The 26,780-nt window shown below is 42.4% G+C and overlaps 1 protein-coding gene across 1 annotated transcript in view; it reads right to left on the bottom strand.

The window, feature by feature from the left end:
* RABGAP1 (RAB GTPase activating protein 1) overlaps positions 1-21,337 on the bottom strand; it is a 50,294-nt gene extending 28,957 nt beyond the window's left edge. The window contains exons 1-12 of the mRNA XM_010223009.2: positions 21,134-21,337; positions 16,718-16,952; positions 15,983-16,187; positions 15,181-15,355; positions 14,627-14,784; positions 12,123-12,233; positions 11,969-12,035; positions 11,367-11,469; positions 10,984-11,153; positions 8,664-8,838; positions 7,765-7,858; positions 5,358-5,508 (exon numbers count right to left, since the gene is read on the bottom strand). Of these exons, the coding sequence (XP_010221311.1) occupies positions 5,358-5,508; positions 7,765-7,858; positions 8,664-8,838; positions 10,984-11,153; positions 11,367-11,469; positions 11,969-12,035; positions 12,123-12,233; positions 14,627-14,784; positions 15,181-15,355; positions 15,983-16,187; positions 16,718-16,952; positions 21,134-21,283 (1,794 nt within the window). The 5' untranslated portion in view covers positions 21,284-21,337. The remainder of the gene's footprint in view (positions 1-5,357; positions 5,509-7,764; positions 7,859-8,663; positions 8,839-10,983; positions 11,154-11,366; positions 11,470-11,968; positions 12,036-12,122; positions 12,234-14,626; positions 14,785-15,180; positions 15,356-15,982; positions 16,188-16,717; positions 16,953-21,133) is intronic.
* Positions 21,338-26,780: the final 5,443 nt, after the last annotated feature.

The raw sequence follows: 26,780 nt of genomic DNA, 5'->3' as shown, positions 1-26,780 counted from the left end.
GCGGCGGGGGAGGAGGACAGAGCGCGGCGGAGGGGGAGGATGGAGCGCGGCGGGCGGCGCGGGGGGACCCGGCCCGCAGCCTCCCCCGCTCCCCGCCCCGGAGCCGCCCCCGGCGCCGCAGCCGCAACGAGCGGGGGGCTCTGCCCGGGCCCCGAGCGGCTCTGCCCGCGGCGGCGCTGGGGCACGAGCCCTTCCGGGGAGCGGCTCCTGCCGCAGCAGCGAGCGAGCCCCTTCCCCGCGGGGGCGGTCTGGGCTAGGAAACACTCGCGGAGGGGGACGAGGCCGGGCCACGTTTCCCACCCGCCATGCGGATGCCGCTGCCCCTGCGCAACCTGCACCGCAGCCGCGGGTGTCGCTGCCACCGACAGCGGCCGAGAAACCGGGAAACCCCGGGGCACGCGGAGAGCAAACGCGCAGGGGAGTCACCGGGATCGCAATTCCCAACTGAGACGCGTCGAACTGGGGAAGCCTCCGCCAGGCGCTCCAGCCCCCGCTAGAGCCGGGACTGGAGCGGGCGAGCACTGGGCTCCGAGGCTGCTTCCCCAGCCACACGCCCGAGCTCGGGCCAGGCCCGTTGCCACGAGGCCGCATCGAGGGGCCTCGAGGTCCACAAAACCCGAGTGTGCGGCCTGCGCGCCCACGGTCACACCGCGCTCCGGCGGTACCGCACCGGGATCAGCCCCGGCACGAGCGCCGTGAGGCCGCGGGGAACGGGAAGGGGTCTCAGCCCAAAGGCAGAGCAGGCAGCAGCGCACGGCAACGCCGCGGCTGGGGGACTTGTACTAGGGGGAAAATAAAATCAACTCATTGCTCCAACGCCATGCTGGACAACAGCAAGATGTGGCAGGTATTTACTCTCATACAGACAACTGAACCTTGATCTTTCTTCCTCATCTTTCCTCCATGAAAGATCCCTTTACAACTGTCCTTCAGTGCCTCATGGCATTTCTCCTCATGGAAAGTGAAGTACTAGAACTGTAGCCAGGAAACACAAACTTACAAACTTTGAATTAAATTTAAGCAAGTGTGTAGTGGCTATACAGAAAACAAGCTAAGATTGAATTACTACTGGGGAAATGATCTCCTATCTTTCCAAAGCAGAGAAAGATTTACATACCGGTTGGTTCAAATAGTGCTTTTGGGTCCCTAGGGACAAACGGGCACTTACAAACACCTTAAGAAAGTGACACACACTGAACGTTAAATATTGTCTCAGAAACATGAAAACAAAGTAGTATTGGAGATCCTGAGGCTGACCAAAACAAAACCCTATTGTGAAATTTCAAAGCAAAAGGTATACCAACAACCCCCACACTGTTTCTGTTTATTAGACATGCAAACTTCTCTCCTATACAGCTGTTAAGCATTTTTAGGTATAAAAGGAGGAAAGTGTGTGCTGCTTTTTCCTTTAAGTGAAATTCTTTTCAAAGCTTTTTCAAAGTTAACACTCAAGTTTATCCAGGGTTCACGTCAACCTGCTCAACACAGCCAAGCCCAAAGCAGTGTCCCCTGCCAGCACTCCTGGGCCTCTCCGCACCAGGATAGGGACACGCTGAGCGCCAAGGTGGCTCGGGAAGGGCACGAACGGCACCTAGAACATATCCAGGAGGACATCAACCCACCTACACAACCAGGCACAAACACCTGGTTCTGCGGCCCAGGGTGCAGCCCGTCTACCAAGAACCACCATTTCTAAAAGACATTGACACATACATTTTCCAGTAGCTACGTGATTGCAAGTGGCAGTCACTGAAAATATTTCTGTATTATGGATACTTCTAGCACTTTATTCAGTAATGCAGCTCAATCTCATCTAACACTAAAAGGTATTTAAGAAATCATTCAAAAGAGAACTACTGCTTATAAAAGATAGTAAAATTATATTGCCACTTAATCAAAACTAAACAAATAAGGCACCTATAAATTTAGGCACACAGTCAACAAGGCTACTACATGCAATTTATCCCATGATTCACAGAACTAAATAAATTTAATCTCAATTGATCATACAAAATTGTGGCACTTTATACTCTAGAAAATTAAATGTATTCTTCTCAATTTAGATATTCTCATGAAAATCTGATTGTGAGACAAGTGGAAAATAAATGCTAACCACCCACATCTAAAGCACTATTACATTTATCCCACTGATGAAGCAATACATTCAGTCAAACAACATTTTAATCTACGTCTTCAGTAAAAAAAAATTAGCATCATTTGCACCAAGCCTGAGGGGAGCATCTGATAGAATTCCTGTGTATTGCAGCCCTCTGGTCATGGAACAAAGTAGGAAAAAGAGAAAGTAAGTAGCAAGAGTCCAGATATAAGACGCCAGGAAGAAGCATACAAAGCTAATCTCTTATTAGCCTTTAAAGTCCCCTTGGAAATGGTGAGCCCGGGGCAGCATTGCAGGACGCCCTTCCTGCCGCTGCTTCTTTTGTTTGCACCACAAGACACCCCTCAAGTCAAGTCTTTCTCAACATGCCATATTTATCTCACACAGCAATTCATGTTTCTTCCCTTTAGACATTATTTTTGCACACAAAGAGCTTTATTTTTCCCCACACACCTCCCTCCAAAGCCTTTGTTTCTCCCTCACTGTTGTAAATGCCAGATTCTCAAATTTGGGGTACTTCAAAAGAGCACCACTGATCTGTGAGATAGCTTATACTAGTCCTCTTCTAAAAAACCTTGACTGAAAAGTGGCTATTGTGTATTTAGCTTTATATCAGGCTATTTTTAACCTGTGTGGTTAGCTCCACAAGCTTTTCATTTAGCAACACCCTCTTAACCAACTATGACTGTCAAAAGCATGGGGTATTTTTAAATTAGGTACCTATTAATGCCTGGAGCGACTCTCCACGTCCCTCTCCCTCCTTGTGGTGGCTGGAAGCCTGAACACTATCTGCCATAGCCACGACTGCCAAAGTCCTCTCAGGAACAGATGCCTCTCACTGGGATCGTCTAGATCTTTCTACCTAGAGTTGCCTTCCTGTCCCCAGCAGGGACATGACCTTAATTCACTGGGCTGGCTTGCGGCCACACTCCCCACCATGGCTGTGGCAATCTGGAGCTGCTAAAAGCTTCATTATTGCACGCAGATGGTGCACAAATTCTCCAAAGTAATTTGTGGAACCGCCGCAGTGGTGAGACTTAGACACTACTGCAGTAACAAAAGCAGTGTACAAACCCAGCTAGTGTTAATCAAAGCCATAAAGAATAAATAATGAATACAGACTGTTGAGATGACCATAGGATGCAGCGAGCACACCCTGAGGTGGGGTTTCAAAGCTCCTTCCTATGCCTAGATCAGATGCAAGAAGAGAAGGAGATGCAGCCTTCCCAAGTAAAACACAAGGGAAGACATTTCCCTTTCAACAGCTCAGTAGCCACACAACAACAGTAAACGAGTAACTGTTTAACTTGCATTTAACTTGCAACAGCAAGCAAAAACCACAGAACCCCCAAGCAGCATGTGCCAGAATTCCACAGGAAAGCAATCGAACAGCCAAAGAGATACTGGGGAGCCAGCATCCACCAGCCTGCTCACGAGGAGAAAGAAATCACTGAAAAGAGGCCAGAACCTTTTGAAGCAGCTGTCAGCACAGATCCTTATTAATTTGGGGCCGGCTGCCACAGAGGGTCATGAAAGCTTGGCAGAAATCAAATGCAGCTACAGAAATAGAGGTCGAAATTAAGAGAGAAGGAGCGCTGTACCATGAGTACTCAAACAGCCTTAGCGCATCTCCTGCTTGCACTGAAAGGCAAAGGTTTTACTGCAAATCCTTGAGCTGCTGCTCCATGCTACAGTAGTTACTATTCTCAGTTATACCATTTTTCAATGCATTTTAATGCAAATAACATGAACAGTCTGTGCAAGTGACGTATAAAATACGGCAGCACGTTCCAGGGCCGGCAAAGCAACGCACACCACGGCACCCGGCCAGCACGTGGTGAGCAGCCGCTTCGCTGTTTCGGACACGCCGACTCCTGTGCTTTGCGTAGCAAGAGTGCGACGAGCACTTCCAACCCACCAGGGGCAGGTAATTTCCTTTGCTTCTGCCGATCGCAAATGAGTGGAAAGTCTCACAGGTTTAAAAATTAATTACAGGACTTCTTTTTAGATCACAAAGGCAGTAGCAATACATGTCACAGATATGACCTCTTTCTTTCCAATACCAAAATATTGAAAGGGAGAACCAAATGACACTGTCAGCTACTTACTAGGCAATTAAAACAACACAACCAGAGTAGCTGTGACATACTCCTTGCCTGAGCATTCAGCCTCCACATTATTTGTATGATTTATGCACCGTAAATCAGAGTTAAGAGTTCTACTATGCATATAGCCATAATCAGGAATTCAGATCAAGACTGTACTACAGTAAGAGAATGTAGAAGTATTTACGGCAGAACATTTTTAGCCAATCTTATGTGATTCTTTTAAAACATGTAGGATCCTTCCCACATGATTCCAGCAGAAATTGAATTTTCATTTCAGCCCTCTCTCTCTCAGAAAAAGGTCTTTTATTGGTCGTTGCAAATTTATGCCATCAGGACCTAGATACATACAAGGGCCGATTCAGTCACTTTGCTTTTTAACTGGTGAACAATTAACTTCTGTTTTTCTTGTACTAAACTTACATTGTCAGCCATTCCTAACATAGTCCTTATAGACTTGCACATTTGATGAAAGCAATAAAACACAGCTTGTCCACACAGATAATGATCAAAACCCAACTTAGCATATTCAGGTTCTAGAGAGGGAAGAAACATTTCATTTTGTGACACTGAATGATGACTGCATATATGACTTTATTTTCTTTTCCTGTGTTACTGAGGTCAGCACTGACGAAGTTAAAAAGAAAAAAGATGTCCAGAGCAAACACGTCCAAAATGCATTGCTGCTTCTACCAAAATAGAAGTTGCAATATTAACTAGCCTTCGATCAACCTTAAGACAATATGGCAAAATTCAGCTTTCATACAGAAAACTGAAGCAAGCAAAGGAAATGAGCCCCCTGAATATCTCTTGATGATGAAACAATTAATAGAATATTAATTTTCAGAAGCTGTCCAGAATCAGTCTCAGTGAGTAGGATTATGAAAAGAAGGCATTCTTAAACTAGAGGTAAGGCAACAATTAATACTGCATGCAGGGTGTTTTTTTTTTTTTTCTTTTTTTTTTTTTTCCCTTCTCTGGAGAGAGGACTCAGTTATAATGACTAATTGATTCATTATATTCAGATGCACTCCTGAACCTTTCAGCAAGCGAGCGCACACTTGGAAATCTCTGTATTTCCATTCCTTCAGATGTGAAGGATAAAAACAAACGACAGAAAAACGTCATGCTCCTACCTTTGTGATGAGGATTCGGTACTTCTCCACCAGATGATCGTTGTTGTGACACCCCGCCAGCAGCTGCCACACTTCTCCTCGCAGAGCCTCGGGGACGCCGCTTCTCACCAAGGCGGACAGTGTCTTTGGCCTCACGCTCAGATTGAGGTGCCTGGGTGGGGGTGAAGGTCAGCAGGAATCAGACACAAACGTGTGAATACGTGAGCAACAACTGTGCTGTTGTGAAACAGCAAACGTGTACCATGATAGAAATTGCCAGATAGTTCTTGCGTTGTCAGCATAAGTCAGATTCAAGGCATGACAGACAGATTTGGGAAAGCACTTTCCAAACTATTTCCTTGATTCCTATTAAATCTGGTTAGAATCACAAAATCACACAGAATCCCAGAACGGTTGAGGTTGGAAGGGACCTCTAAAGATCATCTAGTTCAACCCCCCTGCTCCAGCAGGGACACCTAGAGCACGGGGCACAGGGTATATAAACATATGTGATAAAACACTGAACAGCTCAAAAGTCTACAGCTAAAACTAGAACTGCAGGACAGATCCCACATTGTGTAAAATCCAAAGAACTCTCTCTGAGCTTTAAAAAAGGGTCATGTATGTATGTATAATAATTACACTTACTGTACTTATCCTATAGTGTACAAATACATATGAATATTTATATTAAATATTTATTATAGATAAATATACAAATCCTCTGTGAACCCCTATAAACCTGCTTTGTCTTATCCTCAGATCAGAATAACAGTAATTCTTATGAATATGGGCATGAACTATGGCCATAAATTTACTAGATTTTTCCAAACTATTTAATTTTGAAATGAGAAAATGATGTGACTCACCACTGAAAATGAGCCAAATATTAAAAAAAAAATCACAAAATACCATAATATACTTAATTGCTATACAAATTTAATTATAAGATTATAAAAATCTAACATAAAACTACCTGAATTTGATTTTTATTATTTTCAATCCTCTTATATTAAAAGCTCAAGGATCATTACTTGCAAATACCCATTTTTTGTTAAGGGAAGCCCTTTAACACATATTAAAGTTGTTGTTGCCAGCATTAGCACAGAAGCGCTCCATATCCTCTTAGAGCTGCCAAAACATTTTCAATGACAGTCAGGTGGCTTAATTATTTTTCAGCCTTTGGAAGAGTCACCAAAAAAAAAAAAAGTCCAAGTTGAAAGAGACGCTTATAGCAGCAGATGTGTAGAGCTCATTTCTAAAAGGCATGGGGAGGGGGCTGAGAGGTTGACACTTAATTTTAACCATAACCATACTCACAAATGTGAGAATTGCTGATGTCTGCTTTCCTAAAAACAAACTGGACTAAACACTTATTTGAAAAAGTATTAAATACATATAGAAAAATCAAAACTAGTATTTGATTGTGATAAGCTTAATTTTAAGAGAATCTTGGCTAAGACTTCACTTCAATACATTTCCTCATCTAAAGTTCATGGCTTAAACTAATCTCCGTTGTCCAGCTCCTTAGAGCTAATTTCCTATTCAGACCACTGACTGCTGCACACTCCTTGTTCTCTCTTCAGTGTTAGGAAAGAGGAGACAAGAGCTGAAGCCAGAGTCAAAACGAAGCACACACAAGCTCAACCTGCTGACACAGGCCTCGTGTGTCACCATTTGTGGGAGGGGAAAATAATCAGAATAACGAAATAAAATAAAAATGATTTCTGCAATAATCAGCATTAATTTCTTAGAGCTGCTGAGATGATTCCAAAATGACGAATGGTCCTTCAGAAAGGAAGAACCACTGTCGCATTATCAACTGGACAGTGAAGAAACACTGTTCTCAGTATACTGGCATCTCGTACAGAAAAAAAGATGCCTTCTTGGCAGGCTCTGGACCCATCTTCCTTCAGCTGAAGGGAAGGAAAACATCTTTGCAATCCAAGTACCAATCTCCCATATTCTTAAGATACAGAAACTAAGATATGACAGCTGGAAGAAAAAGTGTTTGTGAATTCCACAGGAGTTAAAGTCGAATGGGAGAGATCTAGGCAAAATAAACACAAAAGAAAGGATGCATTTGCTTTATCCTACTTAGGCGGTCTTATTTTTCTTTAAAAAATATGCAGAAGAGTAATACTTTTGTTTTAAAAAATAATCATCAGAAACAAGCAACATAAATAAATTTCTAGATTTTTTTTTTAAACATACACTCAGAAGCAAAAAATACTTAAAATGCCCTACTGAACAGATCGGACACTGTGCAGCCAGGGAGTAAGGGGTATTTACGGGGGATCAAGGAGGACTAAATCCACACTAATCTCATCTCAACTGGCTTCCAGAATTAGCGACAGCTCCAGGCAGAAGGAGCAAAGTCTGAGAGTATTCAGAACCGTGATTTTCAGAATGCATTTTTGCTACTTACCATTTGGACAGCAAATCTCCCCATGTCTCAAGAATCTTTTCTGCACACTCTTTGGAAACATCTCCAGAGCCACTCAAGAGAGGTTCATCATTGTCTGCCAACGGAAGAATAAAGGAGAAACTACGGAATCAGCAACTGCTTTCCCACCTCTGCAAATTTCAACCTTACTTTAATTGTATCAGTGTGTGGCAAGAAGAAATGCATCATTTGTGAAGGCATTGCTTGTGTGTTGAGCAAAGTACCAAAAACTCACCAGGCATTTCAGAATACAAGAAGATTACAGGTAACCAGATAACAGATAAAACATTAATGCAGCAGGTTAAGAGGAGAAACCAAGAGCTGAGTTTGCTCAGCCTTAAGAGGAGAAGGTTACTGGAAAACTTCAATTACTAAAGGGAAGGGGATAGAAAAGATAGACTCTTTTTGGAAGTGTTCAGTAATGTGACAAAATGCAAGAGACGAGCTGCAGTGTGTGAAATTCAGGTTAAATATATGGAAAAAGTGTTTACCATACATTTCCAACTAATGTCAGCTTCTCATTTTTACTCTCAAATCTGTTGACAATTGCTCAGGGAAGGGCAGAAATTACACAAAATATTTGTGTAATTTTTTAACAGCCTCTTTTCACATTGTTCCAATATATCATACTCAAGGCTTCATGAGGTCTGAGTTGAACAAAGGATAGACAGGCCACAGAAGTGTCAGAGAAGGGAGAGGCTGATCAAGGAATGCAGGGTTACTGGTTACTGAATACTCACAGCATTAAAGGAAGGAAAAATAAAAACAATAGGCCAGATTCTGATTGGAAAAGACTCAGCATGTTTTATAAATGCTATTTACTGACCACCCTGAAAAAGGCTTTTTTTTGAAATATACCAAACAAGCAATCCACATCTCACCTTCCTCTTCATCATCCTCAGGAGGAGAAGGAATCACAGAGCCTTGTGACCCAGACTGAGGCAGACGAAGAGAGGGGCTTGCTGTAGTTTTTCTTCTCTCCCTTTCTGATTCACTTTCCAGACACACAACTTCATATAGCGTGTCTGAGTTATTCTTTCTGTCCTTTTGCTTTATCTGGAAGATAAACAAATATTCAGTTTATTGAGAAAAGTTGTATCAACATCCAGATTACTTTGTAAGACTCTACCTTCTCTTTTTGCAAGGGCAGAGCTATCAAAACCAATTTTCATCACATTCTCCCATCAACAATGTTTAGTTTTCCAGTGTGCTTAATGCATTGCTCAGGTCTACAAGCACTTCTTTGACTTCCATTCCTCCTACCCTAAAAGAAACAGTAAGCTCCTCCATCCAGGACGCAGACGGGTATTACAGAGAGAACAGGAAGGCCATGCAGGTCTGCTGTTCACAGGTAACTGTGCAGTCCAGTCTAGTCTAGATGGACTGGAGATGAACAGGGTAGATGTCAAAGCTGTGAATGCACCTACCCTGCAAAAGGTCTAAAAAGGGTTCTTGAATATGAAGCAATTCTGCGTTTAATTAAAGATCAGTGGAAAAACCTCCAAAATTAAACCTGTTTTTCCTGTTGAACTTTCCAGGGATGCTGGCATGTCCAGAAGGAGAGTTCTTACAGAAATTGTTCATATTTATTTTCCCACTATGGCAATTGTGTTTGGTGATTTTTTCTAAGATATCTGTATGTATACTGCTGACAACAACACAGGAACACACACTGTTGGGTCCCAAGGTCTGTTATGTGCCCTTGGTTCTTCTTTAATTTTCAACAGTATAAGACCATTGATTACCACTGAAACCATTCCATCATTTCCTGTAAAATGAAGGCTCTTATTTGTGAAGTGATTCCAAAACTTCAATACAGTTCAGGAAAACTGAACTTTTCCCCCCCACACACACAAATTAGGAAAAACAGATTAGAAAAGGAAAGGTAATAAAGAGGGAAAAATCATTTATATTTATACTCTTAAATTCCCTGTGCTCAATTTTATCCCTTGGAGCATCTAATATTAAGAGAAGCCTAAAAAGACTAAGTCACTAAATGTAATCTGCAAAAATAAAAGCCCTCTGTTTCCACTATTTCCGAAAAAAGAAACACTGCCCAAGTAAGATAAGCCAATTGTACACAGCTGTATTTCTAATAGTCCAATTATGCCTCTATAGAAACAGGTTTCCCTTCCAGGCTTATCAGGCACAACATTTCATTTGTTGCTTCCACTATGAATTTTGATAATCTTCCATTAAGTAAACACTGGAAGTTGAATAACCTGACAGTGCCTATGGGAAAAAAAAAAAAAAAAGAATTAGCTAAGTCCCCATGCATGTGAATTTAGTAAGACAAAAGATACAGAATTAGCTAGACAAGATAAGCTTCCTTTAAACTACCAAGCAGAAAAGGCGCCTATTGGAGGTGGAAAGATATTTATAGCTGAACTGCCTTAATTGTTCAACATCTCTATGCTGCACATCAGAAATACTCTAAATAAAAAGCATGATCTCATCCATGAAGATTTTTTTCCACCTTGTATTTTGAAGGAAAGTTTCCAAAATGTTTATTCATAACTGTGTCCTAAACGGTTACACAGCTATTCAGTAGATTTTAAAGCTTCACACGGGGAAAAAAAAAAAAAAAAATCCCACCAAACTTCATCTTTGTTACTACAAGGAAATAATGCCACTGTTGAATAGCACCTTACCACAGGTGCAAAAACAAACCAGAGAATCCTCCAATTTCATTCCATTTCTCTTTAAAAAGTAAGAGGTATCAAGAAATAAGCAGGAAATCTTGCCTTATTGGGCTCTATCCAGAATTATTAAACCTGGAGAGGTTTATGAGTGACTATATTTTTCCCACAAGAGAAGATTTGGGGAATGTGTGAAAGTTCTGCTTCCAACCATGTAGAAGGGGGAATTGCTTTCCCAACATTATCAGGTTTTTGAGATGATTGAGGTGAGAAGCTGAAAGCTGGTAGGTCAAGTATTAAATTTAATCAATTCTGCATTTCGAAGTTTTATTAATTTATTAATTTTATTATTTATCATTCATCTTCAAGAGCAAAATACTGAAGTCTAAAAGTCACATCTGTAAAAGCTTTACCAAATACAGACAGAAACAACTACACTGAAGTTCTGACCTTCTCCCAAATCAGTCAGCATCAGACTAAAGGAACAGGTGTAAATATTCCCCTGGAATATTTGCCAAATCAACTGTAAATTAAAAAACAAGCAAACAGACAGAAGTGTTACCTGTTTGAGTTTTAGGAAAAAGTTTTCTGTAGAGCTACGTTTGCTGAAGGGCCAGAATAATCGCTCATTAGGTGAGCAAACTCTGACTTTAGTCTCCAGAATGAATCGAACAGGCTCCTGAACCTCCGTTATCACCAAATCCACCGCAGTAGTCATGAACAGTATTTTATCTAGAGGAAAAAGAAAGTAGATCTATCTATAGATACTGCTTATCTAGCAGTAAAACTATTGAATTCAGATGCCCATAATATAAAATTTATCCTACTAAATGTAAAAACTACAGAAAAGTCTTCTTGCAGGATTCATCTTAAAAAAACATAAATTGACACAATCCCCACCAGTCACTTGCTCAGCCTAGAAATAAAACCTGGCAGAGCTCATACCTTTTGGTGTTTCTTCATTTACAAACTGAAAGTGTGGAGACTTTTGATTCCAGCTCCCAGTGATTACATACGATTTTCCATCAGAGCTTTTACCCATGGACTCCTGTGAACAAGATAATATTTTTGTGTATATATATAATATATATAATTACAGCAAACTGTACATTATGAAGCGTCTCAGCCCCATAAAATAGCAACTGCACTAGTAAGAGAAGGGCAAACATCTGAAGTCTATGTTATGTTGTCCTATAACAGACAGCTCTGAAGAATTCCCATGCAATCTTTGATCTCCTAGGTGCTATTATAAAAAGACCAATTAGACCAAAAAGATCAAAAGACCGATATTAATTCTTATATGTGAAGATGGAAAGAACATCTATCTAGTAAGATTTCAAGAGAGATCAATAGCTCATTTTGGAGATGGCTCTTTGTCAGCAACTTTAGCTCACACAAATCTAAGCACTTTCTAAGTACTTTAGACTTACTGCAGCATCAACCCACATGAACAAGTGGGCATGAGCATCTCAACCTTTTCTATCTGTTCTGAGGTCACACACAATCATCATCATAATTACTGAATTTTGAATACAGAAAAATCTTACCAAATCTAAAAGATGCATGTCACCACTCCGCACATCTTTCCCACGGCTGAGGAGGAGGCCAAAACATCTGCAAAAACAGGCACAAATTAATCTGCAAAACTCAGACTTTTAAAACATTTTTAAAAAGACATTTTATAAAAACATATTAAATTACCTCTCAATAGCAAGTTCCTTATTAGTGGTCTGTTGAACGTAAATCACTATCTTCTTATCAATTCCTTGGCGGAGTTTAAAGCATTGCCTGTCCTTGTCTTTGGGAACTGCGCTGTTATTTACCAGGGAAGAAAAAAAAAAAAAAAAAAAAAAAAACACTCAGAACATCGTTTATCTGTATTCCTTGAATGTACCAAAAACAGCATCAGACATTCGGTGAAGTCAGCTTCTTATACTAAAGCACTCGAGACCTTTCTTTCTTGCACACTGCAATCAGTAACATGAAAGAAATGACAATATAATTAGGTGATTCTATTTTATCATAATTAGGCAAAAACCAAGGACACAACTTTCAAAATAAACACTACTGTTTATATTCATATTCTGCAGCTTATTCTTGTGAGACTTCCAGCAGCATTTGAAAAAAGTTTCTAAATACTGATTCCCCACATGACATGCACATATTTGTTAAGTAATTACTCATCAGAGCCTGTACCACCTTCCTTCATAAGGCAGGTTGACTACTGCAGCACATAAGCCAACAAGCCAAAAGGATGACCCAATCTTTAGACTGAGAATTTTACTTCATCCACTCACTCACTTCTCCCTTAGATATAAAAATAATCTTTATTTTATTTCAGACTTAACCTGTGCATTGGGACCGCTCGGATTTGCAAAATAGGCTGCGTAGCACAACCCACAGTTCAATATCTCCAACCAAAATTAGGTTTATCTTCTGACAGCAGTTGCTTACCCAGACCAGGGAACTGCAAACTACCTTTAACTGTCAGCACCTGCTCCGTGTGCTGGGGCAGGACAGGAGATCCACACCCTGACAGCCGTGCCTGCAGTCATTTCCCCAGCATGACACAGCTGCATTACCAGTGACCCAGGAAGACAAACGAAGGTAGATAAGACAAGATCAGGTCTGCAAGATTAAAGACTAAGATCAGAGACGGCCTTTGTAAAAGCCTTCTCATGTTCTGGGTCACTAGGGGTCTGCACTTGAGGGGTCAAACACAGATGCGCATCAAGCTGCCAGAGCTGTTCCAACTGAAGCTCCATCTGCACAGTACATACAGCAGAGGTAGGATTCTGCATAGTCCAAGACAAAACCCACTTTTCTTCACTATGGATAGAGCAGGTAGGTACATGGTTCTTAAGCAATTGCCCTTTAGCTCCCCTAAAGCAACCGCATCTTTGGGGCTGAAAAGACCTTTCAGTGTTAGGCCACAGCAAAGCTGAGGTTCAATGGGCTGGCGTGTCCGAGCGGGCGACGACGGCAGCAGCTCCCGGCAGAACCACCCCACGCTGCGTGGAGGCGTTCGGTGCTGGGCTGGCTGCCACCCCCGCGCTGCCCCGGCCACGCTGACCGCAGCACCGAGGCAGCAAGCCCGAATTCCACCTGGCACATCACTGCGTGCACCAGCCTGGGGCTGCTGCTGCGCACAAGGATCTCCCAGGCTCAGGCCCTTAGCTAAATTATTTTTCAGTTTCTGATACTTGGGTAGTGCTTCGGATTGTCTACAATGGAAGACGCTAAATAAATACTGGATTATTAAATGTGATTTTTTTTCTTATTAAATAAAGCTCGAGTAAATACAAGAAGAGAAACAACCCTGAAGTCCTGGCTACGAGCCAACGTGCTCAACAAGTCAGAGTATTTGGCAGACATACAGTACTGAAATAAAGACACTTGAGCAATTACAGAACACTATAAACGGTTACATGAAACATCTGAGGACACTGTACATAGGCTGAGTAAAAAGAATAAAAACACACTTTTAGCAATAATTAAAGACAACCTTTTAGAAAACAAAGTTCTCCAGTAATGGGCATACAGGAAAACAGCCCCAGCTGACACGGTGTGAACAGCTGACCAACACCCCCACTTTACATTAACACCTGCACTGGCGGGAAGGAAGAAATTAGGGAAATGGCGAAAAAAAAATAAGGGGATTTTGAGAACCGGGACAGAGAAGACTGCAGCTGTACACAAATAACGTCTTTCAAGACGTATCATTTCCCCTACAAGATTTCAGCTTGGACTATGCAGCTCCATTTTTTTTTTCTCCAGAAGAAAGGCTCCAGACTGAACTATTTTTGCTAACCGATTACACTTACCAAGTTCCCTAGAACCTTAAGTAACCAACAATTTTAAGAAATATTTTAAAATAATATTTTACATTAAAATCTAAGTCTGTTGATCAAAAAAATGTATTATATGGTTGTGTGCAGAGACAAACGTCTGGAGAAAAAGAATACATCAGAAACAACCACACTTTCATCTAATTTTATGGCAATGTGGCCCTTGGCAGGCAGCATCAGATTCAGTTCAATGAACAGGATGGAAGAGTTCAGAAAGTCATCACCGATGAACAATTTGATTAAAGTAGGAAATTTTCAAAAGGGAAATTAAGGAACCATCTCAGACCCACACTCTCCATTCACTCACCTTCCAACAACAGAAACGGATGCTCTATACAGCAAATGAAGAATCTATACCTGAAATAACCTTTCCCGTCATCTTCTTTGATTTCCAGTGACACCGAGAAGGTGAAAATATCACTATCTGGAGTCTGTGGGGTGGCAATGGCCGAGAGTGGAGTTTGTTTGGCAGAACGACGGAAGGCAGTGGCAAAGCTGTAAAGTATTCGGCTCACCTGCATTTAGACGGCACCAAAGATAAGAAAGGAGAGGATGTAAAGGATGCAAGAGCTGAAAACTTATCGCGTTTTCTCTAAATAACAGAATGAGAAGTAACTGTAAAAATGATTGAGGTTCTAGCATTTTATATGTTTCTTCAAAGGATAAACTATTAAATCCACATTCCTATTTCAGGAGTAGGATTTCTATAATTTTCTTAATCTATAGTAGAATACAAACAAGAGTGATGAAGCAGATTACTCTCTCACTCCCAAAAGGCCTGAAATAACCACCTTTTTTTTTCTGGAAGAAAAAAATATTTCCATTCTATCTCAGTAATAATTTTTGCATCTAAAAATGTTGTTATCATAAAAAAAAAAAAGACGAAACAGATAAGAAAAGATTAAACTTACAGCCTCTTGGATTTCACATTGGAAGACATGAATCATGAAGATTTCGGCATTGTGGTGACTTTCAGTGAAAGCAAAGCAATCACTTTCAGGGGTTCCATCATGCCCTCGTACACAGAAAAGGATTTTATAGATTGGATAATTTGCTATTTCTGCATTTGATTGAGGATCAAAAAGTCTGTTAAAAGACACAGAGAAAAAGAGAAAAAAAAGCTGTCAGCTTTAGCAGAATTACTTCAGCCAGCTATTAATTTGCAAGCCTGAAAGACTTCACAACTGCTGAAGAAAGTACACTACCAAGACACTAACCTCTGATTATCATTTACTGCAAAGCTTGACCAGAAGAATTATATTCGAATTGCAGAGTCTGAACACTTACAATGCAACACACCTTCACCAAGAATTTCCCCATAGTTTTCAAGGCTTAACCTTCAAATAGCTACGCTAACATACAGGGGTGGAGGAACGTTTAAGTCAGCAGCCCTCAGTTCCCCAGTAAGCTCTTCATCGTTAAGCCACTATTTTTCAGCCCTAAAGAATGAATTTGAACTATTGCATTTGGGGCGCCTTGGCTCAATCATTTTTGATACTGATGCTTGAGCATGAAATGCCTTTGGTAAACAAATTCAAATCATCATTTTTCCTCAGACATCCTTATACCCATTTCTTCCACTAAAAGAAATCTCAAGTTGTTCATGTCCCATCCCCAGCCTCCCAGCAAGGTGGGGTTTATCTCCTTTTTTTGGTAGGTGGGATTAAGATTAAATGCACGAAGTCACAGGGTGGAGCTGAATGAGCTTCATACCTCACTGTTCCTTCAGAGACATTAGGCACTGACAGAGTCACGATTAAAGAATTCTTGCGCTCACTTCGTAACACCGACATCATTCTGAGGGCTTCTACTTCACTCCGTGGAGCGTTCACCGAGGAACAGCCTAAGTAGATGAGCTTGCTAAACACCACGCTGTCCTCGTCTGTCATCGGCGTAAAAGGGCTCAAATCCCCACAGTCTAGGGTAAGACACAAAGATACAACATAAGAAGCAAGATAAAGCATACATGAATAAATTACTATAGACAGACTGGATGCTAAGAGCATACTCTTGTCTTGCTTCTTATAGACTAAGAAAAGTGTTACAAAAAAAGTCAAAATACTAGAGAAAATCCTAGCAAAGAGAGCAATGCAGCTATCCAAACTTTACAGTTTAACTCATGCCACAGAGTTTCTTCCCAACATAAAAATGCACCAATTTTCACTACTGCAGTAAGATGCAGACAAGCTAATATTTTACACAGCTTTACACAGCTAGGCATATTTGTGCAAAATACACAGCTTAAAACTAATGGCAAGTATTTCCAGAAAAGGCAACAAATCAGTATATGCTAACTCCTACATTGCATAACCTGCAGCTTACTGCTCTAGGTGATAATGAGGGGAAAAAAATGGGGAAAGGAGAGCAGACACACCAAAATTATCCTTCCTTTCCCTAGATAAAGCTAGTTTAAAAAGTACTACCAGAAATTCCTTGTTTTTTCCTAACCTCCCTGTGATGGGTTGACTGGCAAACTCATTTCTGGTTTCTGAAGTCCTGCCACCGACACTGGGTTAATAGTAGAGGATGCTGAAGCCTCAAGGACAACAGGTTCTTCCCCATCTCCATCAGTCCTAACTTCTTCGCCATGGTCCCGCTCATTTGACTGATCTTCAATGGGTGGATCCATTAGCACGTCTTCAAGTTCCTTCTGCAGCTCCTGCTCGCTTCCATTGCCCACAATCTAAGAGCCACAAACAGAGTTGGGATACAAAAGAGACTGTTCAAATGGAGGAACTCTCTAATGCACAAAGTCAGTCATAGAGCTTCTTCTGTCAATCAAAACTGTCATTAACAAGTTTAAACAAGTTACAACTGTAATTTTAACACAAACTGTGGTGTGCAAATGCTTATCAGAATAGATTATGTCCCCCATGCTTAAACCTAACAAAGGGTTTCCTCAAAGCAGGAATTTTCTAATGCTGGGAAAAGGTAAGAGATTCCTTTAAAGCTAGTCTGTAATTACAGACTGCACACACTAGCTTATTCCACAGGAAAGTAACAGAGGTCCACAGCACAGTGGTCTACAGCAAATCTCAGAACAGTAACAGGAAGTGCCAAATATAATGAAATGTGTTACGTGGTTCATGAGTAAAACAGCAAGATGTCATACGAAGAGAAGGATATGGAACAGGATTATGCTGTTATGCTGAAAGGAGTAGTGTTGTTTTTCTTCTTAACACTCATCTACAGCCTGAATTTGTAGGCATGGAAGCCCCTCGCAATCTTAAATGGTATAAAATCAAGTCTGAAGCTAGGAAGAGGTTGTAGAAAGACGTTAAGCTAGGAAGCTTTAAAACCTCAGTACTGAAATAAATTCCATCTGCCTCACAACCAGTATCCCCGGGTAGGCCATTAGACCATCTTTGAAAGTATCTGAAGTAATGGGCTTAAACCCCAAATATGGCAACCTGAAGTACATTTGAGATTCCTCAAATAACTCTGGCACCGATAATAAACCACTGTCATACACACTGAACTGCCTTGCAATAAATGAAATAACTGAAATATACTATGAGAGTAGAACTATTTTGACGTGCACTTCCATTGGACGTATCTGAGGACTAGTGTTGGTGAGAATACTCAGCAGTCTCTCTGCTGGACCAGAATTCCGACACACCATCATTTCCCTCCCATCTCCAAACACAAACTTCTTAGCTCAAGAAGCAAAAAACCATCAAACTGTCTTTTCTCTCTTTCATACTCAGGCCCCCACTGACAAAGTAGTTATCTGACCCTTTAGTCTCTACCTAGGTTGCATTAAAGGTGTAAACTGCGCATTAGTTTTCTTGTGAAAAATAACAGTTTAACATATAGGAATATTAACAAAGGACAGAAAACTATGACCTAGGGTTTACATAGTACAATAAATTATGATAAGTCACAGATCCCTGTTCTTTGTATACAAAAACTGAAATTCAGAGAAAAAGGAGAAACCAGCAAGCACATAGGAACCTAGAGTCAAGAGGTATAAAAGATCTGGTGAACGCTACATTGCAGAATCTAATATAAATATACATACACACACACACTTTTATATAAGATGTTTATGCTCTAGAAATTCATGTTTGAACAGAAACTACCTTTCTAATATGGATGAAAATATGTTCGTGTGTTATCTGGTATCACTGGCCAGAAATAGAACAGAGATCTTGCTCAGCTGTACGTCCAGAGAAGCGTCAACGACCTGCAGCTAGCTAGGAAAACCTGCAGATCTGCATTTCCCCCTCAGCAGGGCTCACATTCGTCTGCATGATTCAAGCAGAGAAGCAATAAAAAAAAACTTGCACAAGCATGGGGTGGTCAAAGACATAATCCCTTACAGAATTGAGTTTACTATCTAGATTTATTTGAGCTTTCCTCAACAATGATGATGAAAGATGCTACATGGTATTTTAGTGTACACAGTTTACACATTTTTCAGCAAGATAGAATGAATTAATCATAATGTCCCAACAGCCTCATTAAGGTCTGGACATTAAAAAATACTAAAAGTACTACGGTAACTTCCATTTTACAGGAAACTTAAAAATAATTATGGCAAAAATCCACACATCATATGCATTTACTAACTGATGACAATGATTAAGACAAAAACTTCCTAAAAGTAGCAGAAACAGGTAAAACACAAGTTACAAAACACTTTGCTACAGTGAGACTGAAAGCAATCTTGTAAAAAGATAAAAAATAGAGGGGGGTTAAGGCTTACATAAAATGTTAGCTAAGAGCAACAGTAGACATCTCTAAAGTATTGGCTGGATCTAGTCAAATATTTAATTTTTACATAAAGATAAACAAAACCATCGCCTGTTAGCATGTATTTTAAGAGGCAAATCTAGATTTAACCACTTTAACAAACCCAAGTAGACAAAAATAATATGAAGTAAGCGAAGCCCACAGCAGCAGTGCCCATAGGGCAGTTCCTTGCCTAGTAAATATTCTAAGAATTCCTAACCAAAACCTCCCATTTAAAAAGCAATTAAAAATAATTTCCCTCTAGAAAACCTCCCAGATTGCCCTGAAAAAAAAAAAAAAAAAAAAACAGAGAGGAACATTGGATATGCTTTTAGACTGGAGGATCTCTGTTGCTTATCCCATAGTCCTATCAAAGTCACAAAACTGAAGATTAATTTTACTCAAGTTTTATGTGGCCTTCTTTAAAGTATTTTTACAACAGCATGAGAGATTGAAAACATGCATTAGTTCAGATCTCTACTACTTAGACTACAGCATATCACAGCACTGACAATGAGAGCCTTACATACGATGTCTGCTCAATGTTGTAGGTTGTGAAAACTGCACAAAAACCCCAACTCCCAGCGCCACCCTCACACTGTGCTTAGGCAGTGCCTGTACGTCCCCAGGCTGCTTTTGGGGGTAAGAAGAACATCAGCTTCTGCTGTTTTGATCCCCCACTTCTCTCCTGCTTTCTTTGCTAAGCACATGATAGCAAACGGGTTTTGACATATGCAAACTATTCAACTTGGTTACACATACAAAAGCAATTCCTCCTCCCGGAAAAAAAAAAAGAAAAAACAAACACCTTCTCACCAATTATCCCTATGAAATGCACAACCTTGGCTCTCATTTTGTAGTGCTAAATGATTTTTCCTTACACTAGTACTTAGGCACTCTAGATCCTGTTGTGGCCGTACTGTAACACCTCCGGCAGCCTTCACAGCTCCACTTACCCGCTCAGAGATAAGCAGCTTAGTGCAGTTGGCTACTGAACAACTCCTGCACGCTGGAGAGACATCAGCAAAGCCGCACTAGCGTGGGCTCACCTTTCCTACAGATCATTAGCAAAAGATGATTTCTGTCCCTAAGGGCACCTAAAAAATCCTCTGGTTCTATCATTAATAGTTTGTACCTCCTTAAGTAGATGAGGAAGGTTAAAAGGAAACTCCTGTATAAGAGACTGTAGACTGGGCACTGACAGCTTATCTAAAGGGCAGTGTTGCCATTAATCACTCAGATTGTCACCAATGAGGAAACACAACATACTCTCAAACGAGGGATACAGGAAAGCTCAAGGTGAGTCACTCTGCACAAGGACTAGGCTCAGTCTGGACACCAAATTCACGAAGAAGCTCATCTTGAAGACCTGCAAAAGCCCTGTGGCAGCCAGTGCCAAATCAGGGAGCAGCACAACTTAACTTTCTAATTGCTGATAATTAGAAAGCAGTTCTTCCCTCAGCAAGAGGAACAGCATACCTGTAGGCAGGATTTTGTAAAGCATTTTGAAAATAAACAGAAGGGAAATAAGTACTAAAGTATGGAAAGTAAGAACCACTATGCAGAGTATTCTGAATTCTCAAGTATTTATAGCTGCTGGTATACAGATTTTAAAAAGCAAGAGGTTCCGGTCTTTCAGCAGGTTTTACAGAAAACCAAGCTGATTATTCAAGAAAACCTCAAATTTCTGTAGACTCTCCTGTGATGTGAAATACCAATCTTTCTCAATTGCAATAAAACTTAAGTCAGCTTCTTTTTTGCCAGATTAAACAAAGACAAGATCTTGAGACTCTTAACCATCAGATTTAGCAGTCAGTAAGGGTCTTATGTAAAAGGAAGTATCCACTATAATGGCATATCTTGCCCAGGTATCAAAGCAATGAAGAACAACAATCAGCTGGTGGCAAAAGCAAGATGAGTAAAGGCATCAAGAAACGTTCAGTAAAGTCTCTGTTCTGACAGCTGCTAAGGAAAAGATGAATACCCAGTCCAACAGACTGGCAAAAGCGATTCTTGAATAAGTCCTCTCTTCTGTCAAGTTTTCCACACTAGAGAAGTCCCTCTTTAAGCTCTTCTATGGTTAGTTTGGTTTAGAAAAATAGAGAACAAACTCAAGTTATTGATTCTTACCTTCAGTCCTGTTTTTTCATCATCACTACCATTATTTGTAGATGGTGTTTCATCCCCTTGCCTGGAAACCAAGACAAAATCTTCACTGTTAAGAGTGGATACCGAGTCTGAAGAGACACTGATTTTTCCAACAGAAGCCTTGTCATCCATGACTTAAAAAGGAAGTTCGACTCATGAATGAGATTAAGTATTTTATAAAATCCTGAAAAACAAAAATCATAAAAATACTTATATAAACTTTATGCTGAAAACCTCAAATGTTTGTTTTCTGAAGCCTCCTGACTATTAAAAAATAAAAAGCAACATATCTAACAGCAAAACACCTGACAACTCTTCTACGTTCACCTGAGGCCATGTCTGGATTCTGCCATGAAACACACTACTTGTAGGGCACGGGTTTCCACAGCTCACGCACAGGAAGCCAATAAATCTCTTTTCAGTAGTCCGTGATTAGATCCAACACCATCCTGCCCTGAGCAGGTCCTTGAAGCACATGCTATGCCTGGTGTTAATGGGCTCAGATTAGGACCAGAACTATATAAAGTTTATTTACTTCCTTCAGATAACCTGTCTGCATCTATGATCAAAAGTTAATTTTGAAGGTATCAGTGCACACCGATTACTACACTGCTGTCACAGTCTCTTCCCCCAAACAAAAATAGTTACATGTGACTCTTGATATTTTGGGCAAAAGACACTCTAAAACCTTGGGACAAGTCGTGTCCTATGATCTGTGCTGAATCTTCCGCATTGTGCAGAACAATAAAAGACTTCCAAGAAGCAGGAAGAACAACGTAGGCTGAATCTGTACTGAGAGTTAGGGCCAACAGACAATTTAAAAATGCTGGAACTGGCACTGAGACACATTTGAAGCAAGGAACAAAAGGTGAAGTTCAGCTGCACACCTTGAACCCAACTGCAGTGGTTCTCAGAATCCCTGGCTCCATGCAGAACGTCATGATAAAAATGGCTTATTAAATTTCTCAGAATCCCAATTTCACCCTTATCACAGCGCCATTTTTTTTTTTACCCTTATCACGACGGCTCAGGTCGCTACACGCTTAGAAACATGCCCGAGCCTGAAGGTTTCCCCAGCCCGGGGCAACGAGGGAACCTGCCAGCTCCGCACGCTGCCCTCCGCACCGGGAACGGCGCCGCTGCAAAGAGCCGAGCCTGGTTTTATTTCTGCAAATACCCTTCTCCACAGCCACCAGTGACACATGAAAACCTGCCAGGAGATCAATAATCTTTTTTTTTTTTTTTCCCGGCCCCCTAGGTGATTTTTAAATCTGAATCCTTCCTGATTGTTGCTCTGTGACCCTGAAACATGTTACACTGGCACAACCGCGAGAGGCAAGAGTACACGAGAGACAGGACACGGGTTGTTCACGCACAGTGCCCTAAAGGTGGGACACCGGCCTTTTTTTTTTTTAAATAAAATTTTATTTAAAGAATTCACATTAAAACCTTTTGGTAAGAGTTCTTCATTATACTACCTACACCATACACAGAACACGTAAAAATAACTAAATTGAGTAAAGTGAAGCACAAAATAAAAATAAGCTTCAAACATTTAATAACCCTTTGCCTTTACTATTTTCATTCAAGCAGTACATATTCATATCTGCCACTCTGCACGACTGCACGAGCCGAAAAGCTGGCTTTGATCACAAGCAGCTATAAAGATCATCTAGGCACGGATCAATTCAGCAATTTATTCTGGTATGCCGGGTCTGGCTTGAAATGTTAATTCCATCCATTTCCAAAGTCTTTCCACCTGGCGCTTTTTAACAGTATTAAGTTCACTTAAAGACAAATCTTTTGCCGCGCTTTTGCACACTTCTTTCAGCACAGAGTGGTGTAAACAGGTCCCGCACTCGATCCCGGGGTGCAGCTGGCCGAGCCCAACCCTGCAGAGGTTTCACAATACAGAATTGCAACAGCAGAAGGTCCCGATTAGCCCAATTTTGCCAACCTTACAGTGAGTAAAAGTCTCACTGAAATTACATGAGATAAAAAAGAAAACTGTAAGAATCTCTTGTAGATTAGCGAGGCATCGTCAGGCAAGGCACAGCTACCCAACCACTGTGGAACCAGTCACAAAATTCAGGGAATTCAAATAGCAAAAATACTAAAATATTGTCCTTGGTGAACCAAAATTTCCATATTCCCATACTCTGTTTTCTATGTATTTTATTTCCTCCACATTTTACTTTAGATCACTTTGTTTTGCACCGATTACCTCTCTAATCATTTCACCTACATCATAAACCTCACAACAGCAGAGCCCACCACAGAAAGTTCACGAGCTTGTTAAAACAAAGCCAGTCAAGAAGGGCTCGCACCGAACGCCTGCCCGGCCATTACACGTGGTAGGTCTAGGGCTCTCCTGGAAACACGCGGGGGCCGCAGGGCTCTTCAGCAGCACCTGCCGCTTGCCCGAGAAACTCGAGCTTTCTGTTCGCAGTTTAGGGATTTCGAAGGAAAGACCCCCCCAGCTATGTGCAGATCCCAAGTTTTCATGTTCCTCAAGAGAGCCAGTGTTTCACTCCTTGCAATGAAAGAGGCCCTGGTTTGTTTCAACACAAATAAAAAAGACATTTCCAATTCAGCATAGTTTAGTTCTTGACACAAAACTACACCACAGCAGTGTAGCATTTGCCTGAAGCTGTCTTCATGTCTCTACGGCAGACAGAATGTCTAGGCAAAACGCATACTAAGAAGCTAATTTTTAACAACTCATTTCTTTGCTCAGCTCTGTAATTAAGAGGTACCTTGTCTCTCCTCCCACGAAGAGCAAAAAGCTCTTTGGAAAAAGCTACAAAAGGAGGAGTGACATGTCTGGCTCTTGGGTCACTGTTTTCAACATTATTTTAAATTCTAATTCTGAACACAATTCACCTTCACTCTGTACTTGCTGTTATTACATGAGGCCACAGCACAAGGCCAGGAATCAAACTATCTTTTTTTTTTTTTTTTTAATATTCCTGTTTATCTCTAAAACAATCAAAGAGCAGTACCAGCTTCCCTAACTCTATCAAGTTAACGTTCAAAAGAACAGCACTCACCATGCTAAAATCTCAAAGGATTTTAGGAAGCAAACCCACAAAACTCATGATTAGCTCAACAGCTTTATAATATACATGTATTTTTCCTGCTTACCTGCTCTCAATATTTGGCACCTGACTTACAAACTGTGATGAAGACTTTCCTTGTTAAATATTGCCAAGAATAATTTAAAACAACAGAAAGCAGATTATATATATACACAATATATAACGAAACCTTCCATTTTACACTGATGCCTGAATGCCACCTTGGTACGTGTGCAACTGCTCAGGCAAGGCACCAGAAACTGCAGCTGGTTTCACTCCATTTCCAAGGAGACACCTGGTTTGCCCGACTTGGGACACCCACAGCTCCGCATAAAGCCACAAGGTGAACGGAAAAAAAATCAAAGCATTTCTGCTGTGAATTTCCCTGACCTTTTAAAACAGAAGTTACCTTGAAATCAAGGTTCTTTGACTTTTTCTCTTTTCACAATTTAAATATCATAAATTAATTGTTTTATAAATACACAGTCCTAGCAAAAGCCCGGCGAGTGCTGCAGTACACTGCTGTAGTTACAGGCAGTTACACCAGGTGTTTTAGTGTGAGCAGCATGAGAAATCTGAGAGCAAAAACCCATGCCACATGGACAGGCGTGTGGAGAAGGAGCTGCGGTTTGGCATTTTCTGAGCATATATACAGAGCCTGCATTTTATTGCAACTTTGCGAAAAAAAATGTATGAGGAAGATCGATCCCTAGCAATCTTCTTCTAATATATCACATGATTAGGCTGCCTTATCATATGTTTCATCTGTACATCCTCTCTAAAGGAAACAACTACAGTCTTTCTACTCCATGCAAAATATATTCTCAAAAGGAATAAGAAATATTTTTTACACTTAAAATGAAGCAAGAAAGTCACTGGAATGAATATTGCACAAGAAAATAAAGACTTAGAACAACCAAAAAGAGTAATTAATCTTTTTTTTTAAAGTATCAACAGCATCATTAACTTTTCTGTTTATTTTAAAATATTCCAACAGCCACAAATGTTCCCCCTTAACAGCCAGATAAGAACAAGGTATTTAACTGAAGATAGCACTGCCTCAAACTTCAAACCCTTGCTCTTTCCAGAGCATTCAAGCACAGATCTCGGGAAGTGGCTGGGTTGTTACCCAGGACACACAACCCCGGAGTCACACAAAAGCTGAGCTGGTGCAGTCTGCGCTAACAAACCTTAACAGACTCACAGTTATGATGTGAACATTTAGAATTTTATTTTAAATCATAATTCAAACCACTGACTCGGAGAACAAAAGTCTAGTTTCAGGCTCCTGCATCAAGCAAATTCCCCAACCCCAAAACCACGCCGCAGGCCCTGGGAATCAGAGGTTTATAAAGGAAACGCTGACGCTGCCCTGGCCGGACCATCACAACAATGTCACTGGAACGAGTCCCCGCTCCCAGGGCCCGGCACCCGCAGCACGACACGGCCGCGCGGGACACGGGCTGCTGCAGCCGAAAGCCGAAGCACCCGGGGCTGCGGCTGGAAGCGCTCCCACAGCTCCTACTGCTCTCGCACACTCGAAGGGAAAACGCGCAGTTTTGCTTTGGGGACGATCAGCACTTTGAGGATAAACTGCGAAATCCCGGCGCTGCGGAACGGAGCCAGGGAGCTGCGCTGGACCCCGGCTACCAACCCCTGCCTGCCCGGGGCCCGGGAGGACGCGGCTCCGCCGACCCCTCCGCGCGCTCGCTGGCCGTGCGGGCGAGCACAAGCCCGGCCGCTCCGGACGACAAGCGGAGACTCCCAACACAATTCAGAGCCGCTCAGGCATGGGGAAGCCCGCGGGGTCCGGCAGGTTCTAGCAGAGCAACCCAAACTCCAGGAAAGCGCCCGAAACTCCCGCAGGGCAGCTCTGCCCGCGCCTCCGCGCTCTCCCTCCTCCTCCGCGACGACCCCTCCGCGCGCGCGAGAAATCGCGGCCGCCGCCGCTTGGAGCGTCTTTCCCCGCTGCCCGCCCCCTCGTCCCAGGACCCCGTTGTGGGGAGGGAAGCCCGGGCCTGCCCAGGGAAGAGGCGCGGGGCCGGGAGCGGCGGTGGGCACGGCCCTGCCGAGGCGCCGGGCTCGACCCGGCCCGGCCCAGCGCTCGCGGCCCGCCGTGACGCCCGAGGACCCTCCCGTCCCGCCGGCCGCCCCAGGCCCAGCCCGGTCCGACCTACCCCGGCCGCCTCCTCCCGGTGCCGGTGTCGGCCCGGCCGCCGCTGCCGCCGCCGCCGCCACCACGTGACCGTGCGGCGGAGAGGCGGTGCCGGGAGGCACTTCCGGGGCCGGGCGGAGGGAGCGCTTCCGGAGGCGCAGCGATGCGCTTCCGAGTCGGCGGCCGCCGTAGGTGCCGCGCAGGGGGCGGTGGCGGCGGCGACGGCGACGGCGGCCGGGGGAGCGGCGGCCGGAAGGGGAGCGGTGGGGCGGGCCTTCCGCTTCCGGCGGCCGCCGCCTGCGCCGCGGGCCGGGGGCGGCGGCGGGAGGCGCGGCCGGGGCTGGACCGGGGCTCACGGGGCCTCTGCGCCCTCCCGAGGGCGGCGGCCGGAGCGGCG

This window comes from Tinamus guttatus, unplaced genomic scaffold (assembly GCF_059628265.1).
Source record: "Tinamus guttatus ecotype Peru unplaced genomic scaffold, ASM5962826v1 Tinamus_guttatus_pri_ptg000226l, whole genome shotgun sequence".
NCBI lineage: Eukaryota > Metazoa > Chordata > Aves > Tinamiformes > Tinamidae > Tinamus > Tinamus guttatus.
This window is presented reverse-complemented; position numbering and strand designations above follow the sequence as displayed.